The sequence below is a fragment of the Rhinoraja longicauda genome, chromosome 28 (assembly GCF_053455715.1).
Source record: "Rhinoraja longicauda isolate Sanriku21f chromosome 28, sRhiLon1.1, whole genome shotgun sequence".
Lineage (NCBI taxonomy): Eukaryota > Metazoa > Chordata > Chondrichthyes > Rajiformes > Arhynchobatidae > Rhinoraja > Rhinoraja longicauda.
The window spans coordinates 25,606,430-25,630,571 of NC_135980.1; the positions used below are offsets into that span (position 1 = coordinate 25,606,430).

At 47.1% G+C, this 24,142-nt stretch overlaps 1 protein-coding gene and 1 pseudogene across 3 annotated transcripts; both read right to left on the reverse strand.

Moving 5' to 3' along the window:
• Positions 1 to 1,456: 1,456 nt before the first annotated feature.
• Positions 1,457 to 10,007, reverse strand: LOC144607270 (proteinase-activated receptor 3 pseudogene; annotated as a pseudogene). Its single transcript, XR_013549085.1, has 2 exons — positions 9,946 to 10,007; positions 1,457 to 2,747 (listed from the first exon to the last, which is right to left on the reverse strand). The product of XR_013549085.1 is annotated as a proteinase-activated receptor 3 pseudogene (transcript).
• A 7,784-nt stretch (positions 10,008 to 17,791) lies between these two features.
• Positions 17,792 to 23,081, reverse strand: LOC144607056 (proteinase-activated receptor 3-like). 2 transcript variants are annotated; one of them, XM_078423626.1, is made up of 2 exons: positions 22,981 to 23,081; positions 17,792 to 21,273 (listed from the first exon to the last, which is right to left on the reverse strand). In XM_078423626.1, the coding sequence occupies exons 1-2, from the start codon at positions 23,060 to 23,062 to the stop codon at positions 20,225 to 20,227; spliced, it is 1,131 nt and encodes a 376-aa protein (XP_078279752.1). In that variant the 5' UTR covers positions 23,063 to 23,081; the 3' UTR covers positions 17,792 to 20,224. The 2 variants fall into 2 exon arrangements, with proteins under 2 accessions (XP_078279752.1, XP_078279753.1); XM_078423627.1 differs by lacking the exon at positions 22,981 to 23,081 and adding an exon at positions 22,621 to 22,687.
• Positions 23,082 to 24,142: the final 1,061 nt, after the last annotated feature.

A 24,142-nucleotide genomic window follows, 5' to 3' on the forward strand; every position in this document is an offset into this window, starting at 1 on the left:
ATACACTCGGCCCCCGCTCCCCGAACACACTCCGTTAGCCTACACTGTCCCGGCCTACAGTGGCCCGCGGGCCTAATACCGGACAAGGACGGTCCCATATGGGACAAACCAATTTAGCCCAAAATATGGGATGTTCTGGCTAATATGGGACAGTTGGCAACCCTAAACATGATTGATGTATCCAACATACAAAAGCCATAGGTAGCATAGATTGTGAGAAACCGTTCACTATAAGCCAGAACCAGAGGGCATAGGTTTAACCTCAGCTGAGAGAGACAGCGTGGAAGCAAGGCCCTTCGGCCCACAGAGTTCGCACCGACCATCGATCATCTGTTCACACTAGTTATGGGGGCAATTTACAGAAGTCAATGAACCTACACACCTGCACGTCTTTAGAATGACGGAGGAAACCGGAGCACCTAGAGAAAACCCACGCAGTCACAGGGAGAACATGCAAACTCCACACAGACAGCACCTGTAGACAGGATTGAACCCGGGACTGCGATGCTGTGAGGCAGCAGTTCTATCGCTGAGCCATTATGCCACCAAGATAATGGTTAGGAGGCTCATCTGAGAAAGAGTGAGGTGTGAGAAGAACCAGAGGGCACAGGTTTAAGGTGAGGGGGGGGGGGGGGGGGAGATTTAATAGAAATCTGAGGGGGTAACCTTTCCGCACAAAGGGTGGTGGGTGTATGGAATGAATTGCCAGAGGAGGTAGTTGAGGCAGGGACTATCGCAATGTTTAAGAAACATTTAGGACAGATTTAGAGGAGAGAAGGAATATGTGAAAATATTTGCTTAACGGCTTGAAAATTCTGAACGGCTTGCCAAGTAGTTTCAGCGTCAAAGAAATGGGATATGATCCAAAATCTGGATCAGCGTTTCCACGCTGCCTGCCTCTATGACTATTAGAAAGCTGTGATGTGGAGTGGAAAAACATCAAGGCAGTTACTCAACTCTGTAAACTTAGAACTTAGAACTTGCAACAACGCTAAAGAAAACACATATTTCTATTTTCTTCATTCCAAAGAAGTGACGCTTGGGAGGATAAAAATGTAATCTCCTGAATTAATCTGAACCAACAGGTTCTGGATATATTCCATTTCTTTAATGCTGAAACTACTTGGCAAGCCGCTCAGGAGTGCAAGTATTTTCGGAAGAAATCTCTCGACCCGAAACATCACCCATTCCTTCTCTCCTGAGATAGAAACATAGAAAATAGGTGCAGGAGTAGGCCATTCGGCCCTTCGAGCCTGCACCGCCATTCAATATGATCATGGCTGATCATCCAGCTCAGTAACCTGTACCTGCCTTCTCCCCATACCCCCTGATCCCTTTAGCCACAAGGGCCACATCTAACTCCCTCTTAAATATAGCCAATGAACTGGCCTCAACTACCTTCTGTGGCAGAGAATTCCACAGACTCACCACTCTCTGTGTGAAGATGCTGCCTGACCCGCTGAGTTACTCCAGCATTTTGTGTCTACCTTCAATTTGAATCAGCATCTGCAGTTATTTTCCTTCACAAGTGCCAAGTCGTTTCTGGATCGATCTCTATTTTTTTAATTTTTAAACAACACTCAGGTCCTTGAGACTATCCCCAGGTCCGCCACCGAATCAGATGCTTCTCACTGATGTCTTGGCCCGGGAGTTTGAAAAGGAGGATGTGTTGGTGTGCAGGAGCTCTTGAGTGGTCCTGCCAGACAGAGAGGTACGGCGGTCCTTACTGCAGCAAATGACATGCTTGACCGTGAGCCTGAACTCGTCGGAGATGTAATAGAAAATGAAAGGGTCGATGCAGCTACTGGCGCTGCTGAGAACCAGGCAGACCATGTAGTAAATGTAGAGGTCGCTGCCGTTGGTGAGGCGGTACTCGGAGTGGTGAACTAGGAGGACTACGTTGCTGGGTGCAAAGCATCCGAGGTACACTAGCAGGATCAGGAAGGTGACCACCGCAGCCCGCCTGTAGCTCTTTTCATTCGCCACCAAGGTTTTGATCACAGAGCCGTAGCAGAAGACGGTGATACAGCAGGGGATCAAAAACCCCACGACGACCAGGCACACGAAGTAGTGGAAGAAAAATCCGCTCTGCTTGTCCTGCGGCAGCACGTCGTGGCAGGTGGTGATGTTGAGCTTGTAGGGCCGGAGCAGCTGCTCAACAAAGAGGAAGGGCAGGACCAGGAGGAGAGTGGTCACCCAAATAGCCGAGCACACGCAAACGGCAATTGTGTTGTCCCTGAACTGTCGGGAGGTGAAAGGGTGGACCAGGGCAAAGTAGCGGTCGATGCTGATCACCGTGAGGAGGAGGATGGAGCAGTACATGTTGCCGTAGAAGAAGGCGGTCATCGTCCGGCACAGAGCCTCGCCGAAGACCCAGTCGTTGCCCTGGAGGTGGTAGGAGATCTTGAAGGGCAGGATCAGCATCAGGAGGAGATCCGCCGTGGTCAGGTTGATCAGGAAGATGGTGGACGGGAGCTTCCTGATCTTAGTCCCCATTATCCAGAGTCCCAGTCCATTAGCTGGCAGCCCAACAGCAAAGACCAAGGCGTAAAGAGCTGGGATAACAGCCACGGTGGTGATACCAGTCAGATGGGCTCGAACAGCCTGGTCCACGACCATGTATGTCTCATTGGAACCATTCACTTTTTGCTGAGTGGCTTTAAAGGACCTCATGATGTCAGCCACACTTGGCATTGAGCCCGTGTTAATGTCGTCTTCTGAAATATCGGTAGTGGGATCATTCTCATCTGAACAAAGAAAAGAAGAGGGGAATTCATGGTTAATGGACGTACATTGAAACATTGAACCACCAGGCCCGTGCTCATCCTTAAAACAGTATGCAAGTTTTGGGCAAGTTGGGCCGAAGGGCCTGTTTCCAAGCTGTATCACTCGATGACTCTAATAAGACACTTCTCAATGCAAGATGTTGCAGATGTTGGAAATCTGAAATAGAAACGGCAAACTGTACACTGCAAGGGCCAGGAAGCGAGCGGGCAAGATCATCTCTGACCCCTCTCACCCTGGCCACAAGCTCTTTGAAGCACTTCCCTCTGGAAGGCGACTCCGGACTGTCAAAGCCGCCATTGCCAGACATAAAAATAGCTTTTTTTCCACCAGCAGTAGCTCTACTCAACAACCAAAAGTCTGTAGCCCCCTTTTGCTCTGGTATTTTAATTCTTTCTTTACATGTTTAAATTATAATGCTTTATTCTTAATGTATTAATGTTTTATGTTTTATTCTTAATTGTTTACTGTATTTTGTTACTTGCGAACAAAGCACCAAGGCACATTCCTTGTTTGTATACATACTTCGCTAATAAAATGTCAAGTCAAGTCAAGTCAAGTCAATTTTATTTGTATAGCACATTTAAAAACAACCCACATTGACCAAAGTGCTGTACATCTGATTAGGTTCCAATGGAAAAAAAATGAAACATACAGTAGCACGCAAACAGTTCACAGCGCCTCCTCAATGAGCCTCAAACGCTAGGGAGTAGAAATAGGTTTTGAGCCTGGACTTAAAGGAGTCGATGGAGGGGGCAGTTCTGATGGGGAGAGGGATGCTGTTCCACAGTCTAGGAGCTGCAACCACAAAAGCGCGGTCACCCCTGAGCTTAAGCCTAGACCGCGGGATAGTGAGTAGCCCCAAGTCGGCCGACCTGAGGGACCTGGAGTTAGAGAGGGGGGTTAGAAGATTTTTGATGTGGGGGGGGGGGGAGTGTCCATTTAGGGCTTTATACGTGAACAGGAGGAGCTTGAAGTTGATTCTGTACTGTACGGGGAGCCAGTGGAGAGAGGCCAGAATCGGGGTGATGTGGTCCCTTTTACGGGTACCCGTCAAGAGTCTCGCTGCGGCGTTTTGGACCAGTTGCAGGCGGGACAGGGAAGATTGGCTGATCCCAGTGTATAGGGAGTTGCAGTAGTCTAGGCGGGAGGAAATGAAAGCGTGAATTATTTTTTCTCTGTCGTCGAATTGGAGGAAAGGTTTGATTTTAGCTATGGTTCGAAGTTGGATGAAGCTGGCTTTTACCACAGCATTGACTTGCTTATCAAATTTTAATGCAGGGTCAAATATCATGCCGAGGTTTTTGACATGCGGTTTGACTAGGCAGGATAGACTTCCAAGACTGCCTGTTATCAATTTGATGGAGTCGGGGGGGCCGAATAGGATGATCTCAGACTTGCTCTCATTTAATTGGAGGAAGTTCTGTGCCATCCAACATTTTATGTCCTCAAGGCAGTGTGAGAGGCTGTTTAAATTTGACTGGTTGTTGGGTTTCAGGGGGAGGTAAAGCTGAGTGTCATCGGCATAGCAGTGGAAAGAAATGCCGTGCCTTTGAATGATTTGACCAAGGGGGAGCATGTATAGAGAGAAGAGAATGGGGCCTAGGATGGAGCCTTGTGGAACTCCGCAGGAGAGGCTAGCTGGAGCAGAGGAATAACTGCCTATGTGGATGGCGAAACTCCTATCTTTGAGGTACGAAGCGAACCAGCTCAGGGCAGTGCCATCAATGCCAACCGCGTACCGGAGACGGTCAATAAGGATGGTGTGGTCCACTGTATCGAACGCTGCGCTGAGGTCGAGAAGGAGCAGGATTGCACAGTCGCCGGTGTCGATGGCGAGAAGCAGGTCGTTGTGTACCTTCAACAAGGCAGACTCTGTGCTGTGGTGGGCTCTGAAACCTGACTGGAAACTTTCCAGGATGGTGTTTTGGTGCAGGTAGGGCACTAATTGGGTTAGAATTGCCTTTTCAAGGACTTTTGACAGGAATGGCAGTTTGGAAATGGGTCTGTAGTTGCTAGGCAAGGTGGGGTCTAGGTTAGGTTTTTTCAGTAGGGGCTGGACCACCGCGTGCTTGAAACTGGTTGGAACAGTGCCAGTGGCCAGAGAACTGTTGATAATAGAGAGGATGCTGGGACCGGCTATTGCAATGACATCCTTCAGAAGGGCAGTGGGGGCTGGATCAAGGGGGCAGGTTGCAGGTTTCATAGCGGAGACAAGCTTTGTCTGTTTCATTTCAATTTCAAGAATTGAAATGTATTCAATTCAATTCAATTCAATGCAATTCAAAATGCCACTACACGTCCACCACCGATTTTCTGGCAACTGATGGTCCAGAGCCTTGTTTAAAATCCTGAGAGCGCACTTGAACACACCCCTCCCCCCCCTCCCACCCTCCCCCTCACTCAAAAATGTGGCGCCTAAACCGGGTCAGAAGGCCGATCTCGACCTCATCGGGACTTCCACAGCCCCCTGTGTCCGGGGCTCTGGAACTACGGACCGGCTGGAGCCGGCAGATCCGTTCCCATAGCCGACTTCCCAGGGCGACTTCCCAGTACCTACCGGTACCATTGGACTCCTTCCTCCTGCGGCCCCTAACATCTGTTGCTCTGGCCAAATGGATAACCCACCCAGCAAGGCTCTGGAACCAAGGCTACTGGAAAATCAGTAGTGGACGTGTAATACTCAGCAGCTCAGCATCTGTGGGGGTGGGGGGGATAGGTGGGTGGGTGGGGGGGGGGGGGGGGAACAACGTCAAAGTATCCGGCCATTTCAGCTTTATGTACATGTACTGATGAAAAGGTCAGCAGGTTTTCTTCTGTTTTTTTCTCGCCTTGCACCCTTGCTGACTAACTCTGGAGAAGTTATTGAGCTCCACAATGGTGGTGAGACAATCAGCTATTCCGTCCTAATGTGTAACAGAGGACCACTGTCGGCCACCATCTCCATGAGCTGATGATAGATCGTCTGCCATTCATAAGTTCACTAAGACATCGCAGCAGAGTGAGACCATTTGGCCCATCGGTTCTACTCCGCCATTGAATCAAGTCTAATCTATCTTTCCTTCTTTACTCCATTTGCGCTGGTCGGTGCGGACTCGGTGGGCTGTGTTCTCCGCGCTGTATCTCTAAAGTCTAGGCACTAAAGTGAACGGGGACTTGATTGCAAGAGATAAGATCTTGAAGGGTCTTAAAGGGGTGGATGAGGAGAAGATGTTTCTCCTCGTGGGGCAACCTAGACCCAGGGATTATTGTTAAAAATATGGGAGCATCCATTCAAGAGAGAGATAAGGCGTTCCCGTACCCAATAACTGAATCCGGAAACAGATGCCTTATTCCGAATTGTGTAATGGGAAGAGATTACAGATCAGACAGAGGAAAAGGTTAATGGAAATGCTCAATGTCTGTCAGAATAAAGTGGTGCATCCTGTTATTGTATAGTGTACTTCCTGGATAATTGCGTTGTGGGATGGTGGGATTTGTGACCATAATAATCCTAAACACCAACTCGCCAAGAATAAAAATAATATCTTCGTTCTATGTTAATCATGTTTGTGGAGAATAACCTAATAGCTGTATAACTGCAGCTTTATATTAAAACACTGTTGATGGCATTTTAGCCCAAAGAGGTCATAGGTCATGTCATAAGGAATAGGAGTAGAATTAGGCCATTCAGCCCATCAACTCTACTCGGCCATTCAATCATGGCTGATCTACAGTATCTCTCCCTCCTCACCCCATTCTCCTGCCTCCTCCCCATAACCTCTGACACCTGTACCAAACGAGAGAGTGGGTAGACACAGAATGCTGGAGAAACTCAGTGGGTCAGGCAGCATCTCGGGAGAGAAGGAATGGGTGACATTTCCCCCATTCCTTCTCTCCAGAGATGCTGCCTGTCCCGCTGAGTTACTCCAGCATTTTGTGTCTACCTTCGATTTAAACCAGCATCTGCAGTTTTTGTTTTCTACAAACTAGAGATTGGAACCAATTGTTTCATTCTGGCTGTTCAAGCTGCACAAGTTATCCCTAGAACATTTAGATAAGAGCATTTGGCATAAGAATGTTCATTTTCTTATTAACATCGTAAAATAGGAGATAAAGGGGACTGCTTTTCCACATCTCCCTCTGCTGTCGACTTAAGATATTGCAGTACAATCTCTCTTTTTCTTTGTTCGACACAAAATTAGTCAAGGGGTTGATTAGCACGGGTGTCAGGGATTACAGGGGAGAAGGCAGGAGAATGGGATTAGGAGGGAGAGATAGATCAGCCATGATTGAATGGGCGGAGTAGACCTGATGGGCCGAATGGCCTCATTCTGCTTCAAGAACTTGAGAACTCATGAACAAAATGCTGGGATAACACAGCGGGTTTCCGCGCTGTACCTTGCAACTAAACTAAAACCTGCTGCTGCGTGCCATGCCACCATGTAATGAATGCAAAAGAACAGATCCCTGCATTCCCTTTGTATGAAGATAGTGAGCAATTTTTCGGCATCTTTACTTTGAGTCTGGGACGGAGAAACCAGTGGAATTTTTCTCGCTGGTGACTCAGAAAGATAATGGCAAAGTGACACCTCGAATATAATCACAGGAAGAGAAGCGTCTGAACTGCAGTTTCCCAATAAAACATCAAATGATTCTCTACGTGCGCAGTTGCAGTAATCGTAGTTTATTGTTTGTGAGTGACTAAAACATTGTAGACTCAGCAGCGTTGTTCAATACTGGGGTTTCCCCACTGCTTTCTGACCTTCTGATGCCTGTCCCGCTGAGTTACTCCAGCATGTTGGCCTTCATAACAAGAGGATTTGAGTATAGGAGTAAAGAGGTCCTTCTGCAGTTGTACAGGGCCCTGGTGAGACCACATCTGGAGTATTGTGTGCAGTTTTGGTCTCCCAATTTGAGGAAGGACATCCTTGCTATTGAGGCAATGCAGCGTAGATTCACGAGGTTAATCCCCGGGATGGCGGGACTGTCATATGAGGAAAGATTGGAAAGACTGGGCTTGTATTCATTGGAATTAGGAGGATGAGAGGGGATCTTATAGAAACGTATAAAATTATAAAAAGACTGGACAAGCCAGACGCAGGAAAAATGTTCCCAATGTTGGGGGAGTCCAGAACCAGGGGCCGCTGTCTAAGAATAAAGGGGAAGCCATTTAAAACTGAGATGAGAAAAAACTTTTTCACCCAGAGAGTTGTGAATTTGTGGAATTCTCTGCCGCAGAGGGCAGTGGAGGCCAATTCACTGCATGAATCAGGGGATATAGGGAGAAAGCAGGCACGGATTACTGATTGTGGAAGATCAGCCATGATCACAATGAATGGCAGTGCTGGCTCGGAGGGCCAAATGGCCTCCTCCTGCACCCATTTTCTATGTTTCTAAGAGTACTCTAATTGCAAGGGCATAGACTAAGTGCTGGATGATGGGGGTTAATGTAGGAGGTGCCCACTCAAAAGCCAAACTCCACATCCTTCCTGTAATTCAAAAACCAGAACTCCAACACAATACTTCAAATATGTCCCATCCAAACGTTTACTCAACTGCAACATGACTCTACGATTTTTATACTCAACCCCCACCCTCCCATAACTAATGATGGCAAGGATGCACTACTCCTTCTTTACCACCCTATCTGCTTTTGTTGCTACTCTCAGAGGGATGTGGACATACACCCCAAGACCTCTCTGGACATCAATGCACTATTTATTGTGTACAGTTAATGGCAATATTAATCATTACAAGGAACAATTAGTACCACACCAAGTGGTACTAAGTTAATGCCTGCTTTGGGGTTGGTATTAATATTCTCTTCGTCTACCTGAAAGAGTGTCTCTCTAACAGTATTCAAGAAGCTTGACATCATCTGGGATATTAAAGTGGTGGACACCTTTAGTTCATATATATTTATATATATATATATAACATACAAACAAACAGCAGAGGTCCCGCACAGATCCCTGCTTTAAGGTAAGCGGGGGGGGGGGGGGGGGGGGGGGGGGGGATTAAATAGGAAGTGCAGGAGGCTGAGGGGTGATCTTGTTGAGGTGTATAAGATGATCAGGGGAACAGAAAGGGTGATTGAACAGAGTCTTTTACCCAGAACCAAGTACCAGAGGACATAGGTTTAAGGTGAGAGGGGGAAAGATTTATTAGGAAACTGATATTTTTTACACAAAGGGTGATGGGTGTATGGAACGAGCTGCTAGAGGAGGCACTTGAGGCAGGTATTATCACAATGTTTAAGAAACATTTGGACAGGTACATGGATAGGACAGGTTTAGAAGGATATGGGCCAAACACAGGCAGGTGGGACTGGAGTAAATGCAGTATTTTGTACACTGTGGCTTTATAATAAAAGCTCCTTGTTATGGGAAAAGGGGACTCTCCAGATGATGAACCCATCCACGCACTGAATCTGTACATTGTGGACAGTTTCTACAACGTCCTTTGATAGAAGCATCCATCCCATTAGATGCGTCTATAAACGTTTACACTCTGAGTTACCCGCAATGAAAACCCTAACTCTCCTCCTAATGCATTTGGTTATTCTTTCCCGAGCTTCACAAGAAACTTAAAGCGTTGTTCATTTCAGTACAGTTTCAGTTTAGCTTATTATGGTGAAAAGCTTTTGCCGCGTGCTAGCCAGTCAGCAGAGAGAGACAATACACGATTGCAATCGAGCCATTTACAGTGTTATGGATACATGATAAGGATACATGATGTCTGAAGAAGGGTCTCGACCCCGAAACTGGTCACCCATTCCTTCTCTCCAGCGATGCTGCCTGACCCGCTGAGTTACTCCAGCATTTTGTGTCTACCCATGTTAAGGGATTAATGTTTAGTGCAAGGTTAAGCCAGATCGAGGCAAGTCCAAGGGGCGCCAATGAGGGAGATAGTAGTTCAGTACTGCTCTCTGGTTGTGGTGGGATGATTCAGCACTGGTTGGCGGTGGGGTGGGGTCAATTGGAAACAAGCGACGCGGTTTCTGCCCGAGCACTCTTCATGTTTTGACACAGGCAGAATGGCATTATAGCCCATTCCTTATCTCCTGAGATGCTGCCTGACCTGCTGAGTTACTCCAGCATTTTGTGAATAAACACCTTCGATTTGTACCAGCATCTGCAGTTATTTTCTTACACGGCATTATAAACAGAACCCACTCACCGTCATAGTCTAGGTTAGGATCATCTGTCGCCTTACAACGGTCGACACACAGGGTTAGTAGAACAGCCTGCAGCAACAGAGAGCGTCTGTTTCTGGGCTGTTTCTGCGTTGAACTTGCGTTGCTGCCCTGACGGAACGGGTTGTGACTGGATAAGGAATAAAGGATATGCAGTTAGATAATAAAGCCGCAATGTTTTTATTACTGGGGTCGCAGCCTGTGTAAACATCAGAGGTCATTACGATGGGGGGGGGGTAAATATTTTTCTAAAACATGCCTTTTAGTGAGCGCAGACTTTAACTCTTTCTTTCTCTTCTCTAGCCACTCCTTTCATTATTTCGCTGCTGGTGAAGAAGACTCCGGCTCCCCTGTATCCTCATTGCCAAGTGTTTAAATTAGGGGTTGGTATACGTTAACACAGCAGTTTATACCCCTGAGTAAACCCCTCCCCCCCCCCCCCCCCCCCCCACCAATTTATAGAAACATAGAAAATAGGTGCAGGAGGAGGCCATTCGGCCCTTTGAGCCAGCACCGCATTCATTGTGATCATGGCTGATCATCCACAATCAGTAACCCGTGCCTGCCTTCTCCCCCATAATCCCTTGATTCCAGTAGCCCCTAGAGCTCTATCTAACTCTCTTTTAAATTCATCCAGTGATTTGGCCTCCACTGCCCTCTGTGGCAGAGAATTCCACAAATTCACAACTCTCTGGGTGAAAAGGTTTTTTCTCATCTCAGTTTTAAATGGCCTCCCCTTTATTCTTAGACTGTGTGGCCCCTGGTTCTGGACTGCCCCCCAAACATTGGGAACATTTTTCCTGCATCTAGCTTGTCCAGTCCTTTTAGAATGAATGAAGGGCAATTAGTTAGTTTAGTTTAGTTTACAGCGTGGAAACAGGGCCTTCTGCCCACAGAGACCACGCCAACCATTGATCACCCGTTCACACTAGTTCTATGTTGTCCCACTTTCACATCCACTCCCTACACACCTGGGGCAATTTTTACACAGGGCCGATTAACCTACAAGCCCGCACCTCCATTGGATATGGGAGGAAACTGGAGCACCCAGAGAAAACCCACGCGGTCGCATGGGGAACATGCAAACTACACATAGACAGCACCCGAGGTCAGGATCGAACCGGGGATTCTGGCACCGTGAGGCAACAGCTGTACCAGCTGCACAAGGCGGTTATTCATTCAATCCCTCAGTTTCACTATTTAACCTCCCCAATATGGAGAGATTTAAATTATTTAAATCGACTCTCAGCTTTGAAAGCAAGTATGGGGGAATAATTGAAGTAAAAACACGATTCAAAACCTATTAAAATTATTATCTTTTCATGCGAATTAGAACATGTTCGTTTTGCCTTTTCTCTATTCAACCCAATCTATCCCACACACGCGGGATAGTTTACGGAGGCCAATTAACCGATAAACCTGCATATCTTTGAAAAGTGGGAGAAAACTGGAGCACCCGGAGAAAACCCACGCGGTCATTGGGAGAACGTGCAAACTCCGTTACAGACAGCATCCTCAGTCAGGATCAGACCCAGGTCCCTGGCGCTGTGAGGCAGCAACCAGGGCCGCCAGAATATGTTCCAGATCGTGTGAAATAGTTACCCCTCATTTCCCCCTGATATCTTTTGCCCCAAATTTCAAATACATCCCAAAATCTAAATGCAGTTGAACAAATTGCTTACTGTAATCAATAATAAACTTAAATCTTGCCGTTAATGAAATGAAACAAGTACCTTGATCCTTTCAGGGAATGAGCAAAGTATCCCTTCTGCAGCGTGCAGGAGAAGTTGTCCTATTCTTTGGTGCTGCCACGAGAACATCTTATCTCTTTCCACATGTTTCCTTTGTATTTGTATTTTTATGGACACTCTGTTTCTCAGAAGCGATCCTTGCATGTCATGCATTGAAGTTAAAAATAAAATTCCTCATGACCGTTGCCCATCAGAGAGATGCCATGACCCAACAAGTGACACCGTCAGTGGGTCAGGTGGAATGTGCAGCCTGTACCAGCATGTTGTCAGGGCAGAGAGATGCGAGGTGTCGCATTTTAGGAGCACCACCATGGGCAGGACCTGCACAGTCCATGGTCGGGCTCTGGGGAGTGTTGTAGAGCAGAGGGAACTAGGAGTACAGGTAGGAAAGAACTGTAGATGCTGGTTTAAACCGAATGCTGGAGTAACTCAGCGGGACAGGCAGCATCTCTGGAGAGAAGGAATGGCTGACGTTTCGGGTCGAGACCCTTCTTTGAGACCTCGACCCGAAACATCACCCATTCCTTCTCTCCAGATATGCCGCCTGTCCTGCTGAATTACTCCAGCATTTTGTGTCTATCTAGGAGCACGGGTACATAGTTCGTTGAAAGTGACATCACAGGTAGATAGGGTGGACAAAAAGGCTTTTGACACATTGGCCTTCGTCAGTCAGAGCATTGAGAATAGAAGTTGGGAGGTCATGTTGCAGTTGCATAAGACGTTGGTGAGGCTACACTTGGAGTATTGTGTTCAATTTCGGGCACCATGTTATAGGAAAGATGTTGTCAAGCTGGAAAGGTGCGGAGGAGATTTACGAGGATGTTGCCAGGCCTCAAGGGCCTGATCTTTGGGGAGAGGTTGAGCAGGCTAGGACTATTCCTAGGGGCACAGGAGAATGAGGGGTGATCTTATAGAGGTGTATACAAGGAATGAGAGGAATAGATCGGGTAGACACACAGAGTTTCTTGCCTAGAGTAGGGGAATCGAGAATCAAAGGACATAGGTTTAAAATGAGAGGGAGAAAGATTTAATAGGAACCTGAGGAGTAACATTTTTACACATAGGGTGGTGGGTGTTTGGAATGTGCTGCCGGAGGTGGTAGTTGAGGCAGGGACTATCGCAATGTTTAAGAAACATTTAGACTGGTACATGGATAGAAGGGTTTAGAGGGATATGGGCCAAATGCAGGCAGGTGGGACTAGTGAAGATGGGACATGTTGGTCGGTGTGGACAAGTTGGGCCGATGGGCCTATTTTATTTTATTTTATTTTATATAGCTTTATAAGGTCACCCCTCATCCTCTTACGCTCCAAGGAATAGTCCTCGGCTTGAGTAAACTCTCCCAATGGCTCAGCTCCTTGAGTCCTGGCAACATCCTCGTAAATGCTTCAGAGGAGTATATTAAGTGATGAGAGGTATAGATAGGGTCGACAGTCAGAACCTTTTTCCCAGGGCGCAAATGTCAAGGGACAAATTTTAAAGGGGATGTGAGGGAGAAATATTCAACGCAATGAGGGGTGGGGGTCTGGAACGCGCTGCCAGGGGTGGTGGTGGAGGCAGATACAATAGTAGTGATGAAGGGGCTTTTAGATAGGCACATCGATATGCAGGGAATAGATCATGTGTAGACAGATGAGATTAGTTTAACTCAGCATCATGTTCTACTGAAGGTCCTGTTCCAGTGTTGTACTATTCAGTTTTCGAGATACAGTGTGGCCCACTGAGTCTGTACTGACCAGCGATCCCCGCACATTAACACTATCCTACGCACACTAGGGACAAATTTACACTCATACCAAGCCAATTGACCTACAACCCTGTACATCTTTGGAGTGCTGGAGGAAACCGAAGTGAAAACCCACGCAGGTCACGGGGAGTACGTACAAACTCCGTACTGACAGCACCCATGGTCGGGATCGAACCCTGTTCTCTGGCGCTGTAAGGCAGCAACTCTATCGCTGCGCCACCGTGCTGCCCCAAACGTACTGTTTGTTCTATGTTCTAATTTTCTTGGCAGTCTACCAAAGGAATGAAGCACGAAGAATTTGGTCAATTTGGCAAGGCCGAGGTGGAAACCATTTCAACATGCGCTGAAAAACCTCACAACTTTCCAAAATGACACAAAGCAATTGGAAGTGGCTCTTTGTGAATCTCTCGAAAGATAAGGTCCATTTCCTATCATGTAATACAAAAATAAACGTGTGCGTGTGTTTCTGTATCTGTATGTGTGTGTGTGTGCGTGTGTGTGTGTGTGCATGTGTTTCTGTGTGTGTGTGTATCTGTATGTGTGTGTGTGTTTCTATGTGTGTATCTGTGTGTATGTGTATAGCTCTCTCTGTATCTATGTGTGTGTGTGTTTCTCTATCTGTGTGTGTGTGTGTATGTCTGTATCTGTGTGTGTGTGCGTGTGTATCTGTGTGTTTTGGTGTGTCTGTGTGTGTGTGTGTGTGTTTCTCTGTATCTGTGTGTGTGTGTGCGTGTGTGTTTGTGTGTGTAGATGTCTGTATCTGTGTGTGTATGTGTATGTGTGCGTGCGTTTGTGTGTGTTTGTGTGTGTGTGTATCTGTATGTGTGTGTGTGTTTGTGTGTGTATATCTGTGGATGTGCATGGCTCTCTCTGTATCTATATATGTGTGTGTATGTGTGTGTGTGTGTGTGTGTGTGTGTGTGTGTGTGTGTGTGTGTGTGTGTGTGTGTGTGTGTGTGTGTATGTGTGTGTGTGTCTTTCTCTGCATCTGTGTGTGTGTTTGTGTGTGTGTGCATGTGTGTGGTCGGTGTGTGTGTGTGTTAGTGAGGTGTACTGGGAGGATAAAATTGGAATTAGTGCACCAGTAGTGCAAATGGGAGATTGATGGTCAGAAGGGCCTGTTTTTGTGCTGTGTCTCTCTATGACTCCATATAATAATTTATCATAGCATCAACTACTACCCACTCTGAATGTACACAAAATATCTTCCTTTGTATGTTAAAGGACACGATAATCAGAATCAATAACTCAAAGATGAGGTAGCCAATGGATAGTGAAGCTGCATAGCAGATATTACAGTAAGCAGAACTATTGGATTCCTCAGGATGATCATTCCTCACTTTCCCCACTTCTTTCCCCATTCTATATATCAGTGGTAGAGACACGGCTTTGATCCTGACTACGGGTGCTGTCTGTACAGAGTTGGTACGTTCTCCCCGTGACCGCGTGGGTTTACTCCGGGTGCTCCGGTTTCCTCCCACAGTCCAAGGACGTGCAGGTTTGTAGGTTAATTTGCTTCTGTAAATTGTCCCTGGTGTGTAGGCTAAAACAAGTGCAAGGGGTGATCACGGTAGGCGAGGACTCAGCGGGGCGTGGGACTTCATTCAACGCTGTATCTCTAAACTAAACTAGACTAAAAAAAAAGACTTCCCGTTTCTTTCTTCCGCAGATGCCGCATGACCAGTTGAATATTTTCGTTATTTTCTGTTTTATCTGTGGCACCCAGGACCAAATGCTGTCATTACTACCATTCAAATTAGAAAGGGCATTAGACGCAGGCAGATTAACTCCTGTATTTGGAACATTGTGTGCAGATCTGGTCCCCCCCCCCCCCCCCCCCCCCCCCCCCCCGATACAGGAAGGACGTGGAGGATGCAGAGAGGATGCAGAAGAGGTTTACCAGAATGATGCCTGGATTAGCGGGTATTAGCTATAAGAAGAGGCCGGACAAATTTGGATTGTTTTCTTTGGAACGTCAGAAGTTCAGCAGAGAACTGAGGGAAGTGCAGTATTTTTAAATTATGCGATGCATCGATAGTGTAGATAGGGTCAGAACTTTCTCCCAGGCTGACAATATCAGAGGGGATAGTTTTAAGGCAAGAGGGGCAAAGTTAAAAGGAGATGCCAGTGCTAAAAAGTTGCCAGAGCAGAGATGCCAGGGCAGGTTTTTTACACAGTTAAGGAGAAGGGGGGGGGGGGGGGGGGGGGGAGGTTGGGGGGCTGGAACGCACTGCCATGGGTTGGTGGTGGAAGCAGATACGATAGAGTTTAAGAAGTTGCTAGATAGGCACACGCAGGGAACGGAGGAACATGGAACGTGTGCAGGCAGAGGAGATTAGTTTACCTTGGCATCATGTTTGGCATGGACATTGTGGGTTGAAGGGTGATAGAACTGTGGTTTAGTTTAGAGATACAGCACGGAAACAAGCCCTTCGGCCCACTGAATCCGCGCTGACCAGCAATCCCCGCGCATTAACGCTATCCTACACACTAAGGACAATTTTACCTTTATACCAAACTAATTAACCTACAAAGCTGTAAGTGGGAGGAAGCCACTGGATGGCGCCAGCAATGGCTGCCTCACCAACAGTCTGTCTGTCCCTTCCATCTCTGTTGTTTTATAGCATGTGTTAAATGTATGTTTTAATGTTCTTTAGCTGGTTTTATGTGGGGGGTTGGGGGAAACATTTTTTTAATCTCTTACCTTGACGAAGATGCAATTTTTTCCCCGTATCGTTTCTCCGTCCGCACTGCGGCCTAACATCGTGGAGTTGGCGGCCATTGCTGGAGATAGACTTCGGGAGTTCCAACCGCAGAAGCCTGCGGACTTCAACATCATGGAGCTCGCGGTCTTTGGTCAGAGACCGACTTCGGGAGCTCCAAGCCGCGGGAGCTTTGACCGCCCCGACGCGGGAGCTTCGATCGCCCGACAGATGGTTCGACTGCCCCAACCGCGGGGGGAAAATGAGGGAAGAAGATAAGACTTTATTGCCTTCCATCACAGTGAGGAATGTGGGGAATCTGCTGTGGTGGATGTTTATGTTAACTTTTACGTAGTTTGTGTGTCTTGTTGCTTTGTTAAAAAAATATGGCTGTATGGCATTACGAATATGACTGTACCTCAATTGGTACACGTGACAATAAAAAACCTTTGAAACCGGAGATCTCAGAGTAAACCCACGTAGGTCACGGGGAGAACGTGCAAATTCCGTACAGACAGCACCCGTAGTCGGGATCGAACCCGGGTCACCTGGCACCCTGAAGCAGCAGCTCTACCGCTGTGCCACCGTGCCACACCGTGATGTAGTGTTACATGTGCCAGGCTTTATCTAGAATATCAGCCCATTGTAATTTCAGTAAATAAAACTTTGTTAATCGGCAATGTAAATCTCCCATAATTGATCAATGGAATGCTATTGAGAATGTTCAAACCTTCTCAAGGCTTGGCTTCTGTTGGTACATCCCTCTTTTTATAGAAGCCATCAGCTGAACATGTTGTTCAGTTAAACTCACTCTCAACGTCACTCGTGAGAGTGGAATTCCCTTCAGCCTCAACCCTAAACTAAACTAAACAGGCCATTCGGCCCACCGAGTCCACGCCGACCAGCCGTACACCAGCACCACCTATTCACATATAAAGCCCTAAATGGACATTCCCCCCCCTACATCAAAAATCTTCTAACCCACCTCTCTAACTCCAGGTCCCTCAGGTCGGCCGACTTGGGGCCACTCACTATCCCGCGGTCTAGGCTTAAGCTCAGGGGTGACCGCGCTTTTGCGGTTGCAGCTCATAGACTGTGGAACAGCATCCCTCTCCCCATCAGAACTGCCCCCTCCATCGACTCCTTTAAGTCCAAGCTCAAAACCTATTTCTACTCCCTAGCGTTTGAGGCCCATTGAGGAGGCGCTGTGAACTGTTTTGTATGTGCTGATATGTTTGCGTGCTACTGTATGTTTCATTTTTTCCTTAGTACCTAATCAGATGTACAGCACTTTGGTCAACGTGGGTTGTTTTTAAAAGTGCTATACAAATAAAATTGACTTGACTTGACTTGACCATCCTGCACACTAGGGACAATTTACAATCTTTTCACCGAAGCCAATGAATCTACAAGCCTGCACGTCTTTGGAGTGTGGGAGGAAGCCGGAGCATCCCGGAGAAAACCCATGCGCTCACGGGGAGAACGTATAAACTCCGTACAGACAGCACCCGTAGTCTGGATCGAACCCGGGTCTCTGGCGCTGTAAGGCAACTCTACCACTGCACCACCATGCCGCCAAATAATGTTAATGATACAGTACTGCAGGAGAGAAATGGACATGAGAGTCATTTATTAATACCACAGGACAATAGCTTTTACATAAAGTGAGTAAGCGCCTGTTAACATAAGAAAATACAAACTTTGGCTAAATACATTTTATGAAAAAATAATAACGGCATAATACAATGTGATAAAGTGAGTGGGAAGAAAGAAATGTTTCTGGTGTGATTTTAAACCCATCTAGTTCTCGAGAGCTTGAAGCCATTGAGATTCTCTCAGCTTCAGTCTCCTCAGTTTGAGGCAGTGGTGTTCTGTGTTTAGACACAAAATGCTGGAGTAACTCAGCGGGACAGGCAGCATCTCTGGAGAGAAGGAATGAATGGGTGACATTTCGGGTCAAGACCCTTCTTCAGACAATCTTCTGTTCATACAGTGTAAAGGAGAGTGTGTGAGTTATTGGATCGAGGGGATGTAAAAAATAAGGATGAAAACTACCTTGTTGGTAGTTGGTGTTGGACAAATTGAACCTTCTCCTCGCCCCCTGATGTCCTGGAACTGTGAGACCGCAGTGTACATCCTTTTCTCCTCAGTCTTTTAGCTGCACTCTATTTTTATCCTTCTCTCTTTAGAAACATAGAAACATAGAAAATAGGTGCAGGAGAGGCCATTCGGCTCTTCGAGCCAGCACCGCCATTCATTGTGATCGTCCACAATCAGTAACCCGTGCCTGCCTTCTCCCCATATCCCTTGATTCCACTAGCCGCTAGAGCTCTATCTAACTCTCTCTTAAATCCATCCTGAGATTTGGCCTCCACTGCCCTCTGTGGCAGAGAATTCCACAAATTCACAACTCTTTCTCCTCTCTCTCTCTCGTTTTCCATGATCACTTACAGACTCTGCTCGATGTTAACCAAGATGTATGTGTGCTGTTCGTTACATGTATGATTGAGGTACAGTGAAAAGTTTTGTTTTGCGTGCTGTCCACACGGATCAGTTCATACCATACCTGAATACAACCGTGTCAAACTCAAGTGCAGTGGGTAGACCAAAGGGGGAGGTACTGAGTGCAGAATATAGTTCTCAGCATTGTAGCGCATCTGTTCCAATGTCCGCAATGGGGTGGAGGTGCATCGGACTCTACTCTGGCTGAGAAAAGGACCGTTCAGAATCCTGGTGAACAGAGGGGAAGAAGTTGTTCCTGAGTCTGGTGGTGCGTGTTTTCAAGCTTCTGTGCCTTCTGCTGGACAGATGTAGGGAGAAAGAGGAATGACCGGGCTTTACCCTATAGTAGGTGTTCCTCAGCAAGCACACCGAATAAGTATTAAATAAAAAATAGCTGAACCATCTTTATATTGTTGAGGGTGGTGGGTATAAGGAACAAACTGCCTGCTGGAGGAGGTATTCGAGTCAGATATGTTTATAAGCTAGGGTATGGTCCAATTCATTTAAGGTTATTTAAGACATTTGGACAGGTACACGGATGTGAAACGTTTAGAGGGATCTGGGCTAAACACAGGCAGGTGGGATTGTGTAGATGGCCATCCAGGTTGGCGTGGGCAAGTTGGGCCAAAGGGTCTGTTTCCATGCTGTATGACTCTGTGACTCTGTGAGGTGGAGAAAGGTCTTCTTTACTTGCTAAGGAGTGTACCATTCCATAGTTTATTTTCGTTTAGAGGTACAGCGTACAAACAGGCCTTTTGGCCCACCGAGTCCACGCCGACCATGATCACTCGTACACTAGTTCCATCCCACACTTGGGACAATTTTTACAGAACCAACCCACAAACCCGCATGTCCCTGGAACAGTCTCAATATCCTGCTTTCTCCAAATTGCCCTGCCTCAGTTCCAGACTGAGGCCACTGCTATTTTCATTGCTTGTGTCAATTCTAGATCTAATCCCATGACCTTCGACGTTCCCAAAATCCTATAGCAATCCGATATTTGGTTCAACTTTCCAAATTGATTCCAACAGGCATTGCGGGCATCTCCTTGCTTTGATGTTCTCTCAACAACGAAGCCCGTTACTATACAGCATCATCAAATTGTGACCGAGGCAACAATTTATATCAATCCCGTCTGTGTTCATGCATTTCATTGTCTCTGTTAATAAACAAAAAGCTGATATTTCCATGGCTTTATTTCACTTCTCCTTGAATTCCCGATAGAACCCAGTAGTCTCGCCGGATCCAAACCATTCTGCGTTTGTTCCAGTCAGGTCTCTCCCACTAAGATGCCAATGTCGGGCGGCAGCGGTAGAGTTGCTGCCTTACAGCGCCAGAGACCCGGGTTCGATCCCTACGGCTGCTTGTCTGTACGGAGTTTGTACGTTCTCCCCGTCACCTGCGTGGGTTTTCTCCGAGATCTTTTTGGTTTCCTCCCACACTCCAAAGACGTGCAGGTTTGCAGGTTAATTGGCTTGGTATAAATGTAAGATTGCCCTTGGTGCGTGTGTATCGTGCGGTGCGGAGGGCCTGAGTTTCCACGCTGTATCTCGAAACTAAACTAAACTGTCTTTGATGTTGATGTGCAATCTACGTGGAAGATGGTTTTCCTGGAGTCCTCACTTTTCTTCTCCTTCCCAAAAGATATAAAGCTTTTCACATTGTTGCGAAACTCGTCAGACATATAGTAATAGATGAAGGGATCGATACAACTGTTGAGGGTGCTGCACACGAGGCAGATGGCATAGTATAAATACAGGTGATTGTTCTCCGTCAGGTGAAACTGGGAGAAATGGATGAGCAAGATTATGTTACTGGGAGCGAAACAAACCACATAGACCACCAGCACTAGGACGATGGCCCTTATCGCCTTGGCATATTTGCCACTCTTGCCCATCAGTGTTTTGATTACAGATACATAACAGAATATAGTTACAAGGCAGGGAATGAGGAACTCCAGGACAACCAGGCAGACAAAGTAGTAGAAGAAGTACCCATGCTGCATGTTTTCCGGTAAGACGTCATGGCAGGTTGTGATGTTTAACTCCTTGGATGGATACACCTGCCTCTGGAGGAGGAAGGGTATCACAGAGAGTCCAACGAGAGCCCAGATGACCACGCAGGTGGCCGCGGCAAACCTGTTGTCCCTGAAGCGCTTGGAGTAGAACGGATGGACCAGGGCGCAGTACCTGTCGATGCTGATGAAGGTGAGGAGGAGGATGGAGCAGTATATGTTCCCGTAGAAGAAGGCGGTCGTCGTCCGACACAGAGCTTCGCCGAAGACCCAGTTGTTGCCCTGGAAGTGGTAGTGGATTTTAAAGGGCAGCGCCAGGATCAGGAGAAGGTCGGCCGTGGCCAGGTTCATCAGGAAGATGGTGGAGGGCATCCGCTGGACATTGGTGATGAGATTGACCAGAGCCAACCCATTGGCCGCGAGACCAAAGGCAAAGATGATGATATAAAGAGAAGGGATCACTGTGGTTGTAATCGCCGTGGTCAAGTAATACTTGGCTGTTTTATCCAACACTCCCTCAGTGATATTGGAATGTTTATTTTGTGGCTTATTAACATAGACAAGACTTCTTCCTCTGCCATCATCTCCCGAACTTTCTAGACAGACAAAGGGAAGTTCATATTGAGGACAATAATCAATAAAAGATTAAGTATTTAAAATTCATTTCCCTGCTCTAGTTTAATTTAGAGAGACAACGTGGAAACGTCCCACACATTAGGGGCAATTTACAGAAGCCCTCACTAACCCGCACGTCTTTGGAATGTGGGAGGAAACCGGAACACCCAGAGAAAACCCACGAGGTCACAGGGAGAACATGCAAACTCCGTACAGACAGCACGCGTGGTCAGGATAGAACCCAGGTCGTGTGCTGCCTTCGTGTACGGAGTTTGTAGTTCTCCCTGTGACCGCGTGGGTTTTCTCCGGGTCGGGTTTCCTCCCACACTCCAAAGATGAGCAGGCTTGTCGGTTAATTGGCTTCTGTAAATTGTCTCTGGTGTGCAGGATCGAACTAGTGTACACTGGTCGGCGTGTACACAGTGGGCTGAAGGGCCTGTTTCCATGTTGTATCTTTAAACTAAATTAAACAATTATGTCTTCTACAATGCCTCTATGTCTCGACATTCTGCATTAAGATCGTTAAGGAGGCATCTGGGACGCTTTGCCTTTGATGCAGAAGCGTCGACTCTACGAACTGGAAGGTCAACATCGAACCTGCTCAGGGCACTTAATTACATAGAAACATGGAAATAAATTCAATAGAAGTTGCAGGATAAAGATCCTTCCTTTGGGGCGGCACAGCGGTAGAGTTGCTGCCTTACAGCTCACGGTATTGGGGTTTCAGTGTTCGAGCCTGACTAGAAATGCTGTCTGTACGGAGTTTGTACGTTCTTCCCCTGACCGCGGGCGTTTTCGCCGGGTGCTCTCAGTTTTCCTCTCGCACTCCAAAGACGTACCGGTTCGTAGGTTAATTTGGCTTCTGTATAGATTGTAAACTGTGCCTAGCGTGTATGATAGTGCTAGTGTGCGGGGATCGTTGGCCGGTGCAGACTCGGTGGGCCGATGGTCCTATTTCTGCTCTGCATCTCGAAACTAAAGAAAAATTAAACTAAACGATATTGCTTGCCCCAGATTGGGGACAGCAGGGGTTAACCATAGATTGAAGCCCTCTTTACGTTAAGCATTTAACCCATTTAAGCATTTCAGTTACACACAGGCTCAATATAAGGTAATGGCCTCTCAAAATAATCCCATCAGAGATTTGTAGGGCAGGGTTGCATTTAGGGTAAAGCTCCCTCTAGACTAGACGGTCCCATCAAACACTTCCAGAGCAGTGACAATATAATTAGGCGGAGAGTGAAGTTGCCTCAACATCGTTCCATCAAACACCCTATGGGAGGAATAGCCCAGGTTAGATATGAGGTAAAGCTCCCTCCAACTCTCACCATCGATCACAGTCATGGAATTAAGAGCGATTCTCAACGCAGAAACAGACCCTTCAGCACACCGAGTCCACCACACCCATCAACCTGCACCGAACATTAATCCCAGTTACTTGTGCAGTGCAGCACTTGGATGAGATACAGTGGTTCGATGCAAGTTACCTCATGAAAAGTTCAATTTACGGGTAAACTTGGGTGGCCTGACTTTGCTTTCCAACTTCAGCTGACGAAATTTGAACCGATTTCAGCTGCAGAGCAGGGACCTAAACAGGGACCTAAACAGGGACCTGTGCAGAATCTTCTCCGTCGGTTTGTAAGCGTGAGCACATACGCCCTGCGGGAAACATCAACATGCAGTCTTACCTTCCTGTGGGGTGCAGAAAGATGCACAGAGGAGGAAGAGAACTGAGACAAGGAGGATGCAGGGGGGTTGGGCTCGGACCATGAGTGCAGATCACCACAGCTTCCTCTCGGAGAGCCCCTTCGCTCTGGATTAAACCGACGTGTGTCTTTATTTGAGCCTCTGGTCTACTTATTGTGGTAGGTTGCAGCGAGACCGCACATGGGAACGCTTCCATTTCCTCACATTCACGCTGCCTCTTATCTAACAGCTCGCAGAAACAGTCGGAAACAACACCCGGAGCTGCCTGCCCGCCCTACTGGTTGGCCTCAGCTCGTCGACCTCCCGATTCTTCCCACACTGACTTTCATTGGGCTGGATTTAATTTTCTGCAGATGGAAGGTTTCTCAATTAAACAAACGAGCAAATTGCAACAATTGGACTTTCAACGCAACTTTAACAGAAACATAGAAACATAGAAAATAGGTGCAGGAGTAGGCCATTCGGCCCTTCGAGCCAGCACCGCCATTCAATATGATCATGGCTGATCATCCAGCTCAGTAACCTGTGCCTGCCTTCTCTCCATACCCCCTGATCCCTTTAGCCACAAGGGCCACATCTAACTCCCTCTTAAATATAGCCAATGAACTGGCCTCAACTACCTTCTGTGGCAGAGAATTCCACAGACTCACCACTCTCTGTGTGAAGAAATGTTTTCTCATCTCGGTCCTAAAAGACTTCCCCCTTATCCTGAAGCTGTGACCCCTGGTTCTGGACTTCCCCAACATCGGGAACAATCTTCCCGCATCTAGCCTCTCCAACCCCTTAAGAATTTTATATGTTTCAATAAGATCCCCCCTCAGTCTTCTAAATTCCAGCGAGTATAAGCCTAGTCTATCCAGTCTTTCTTCATATGAAAGTCCTGCCATCCCAGGGATCAATCTGGTGAACATTCTCTGTACTCCCTCTAAGGCTAGAATGTCTTTCCTCAGATTAGGAAACCAAAACTGTACACAATACTCCAGGTGCAGTCTCACCAAGGCCCTGTACAACTGCAGCAGAACCTCCCTGCTCCTATACTCAAATCCTCTTGCTATGAGTGCTAACATACCATTCGCTTTCTTCACTGCCTGCTGCACCTGCACGCTTGCTTTCAATGACTGGTGCACCATGACACCCAGGTCA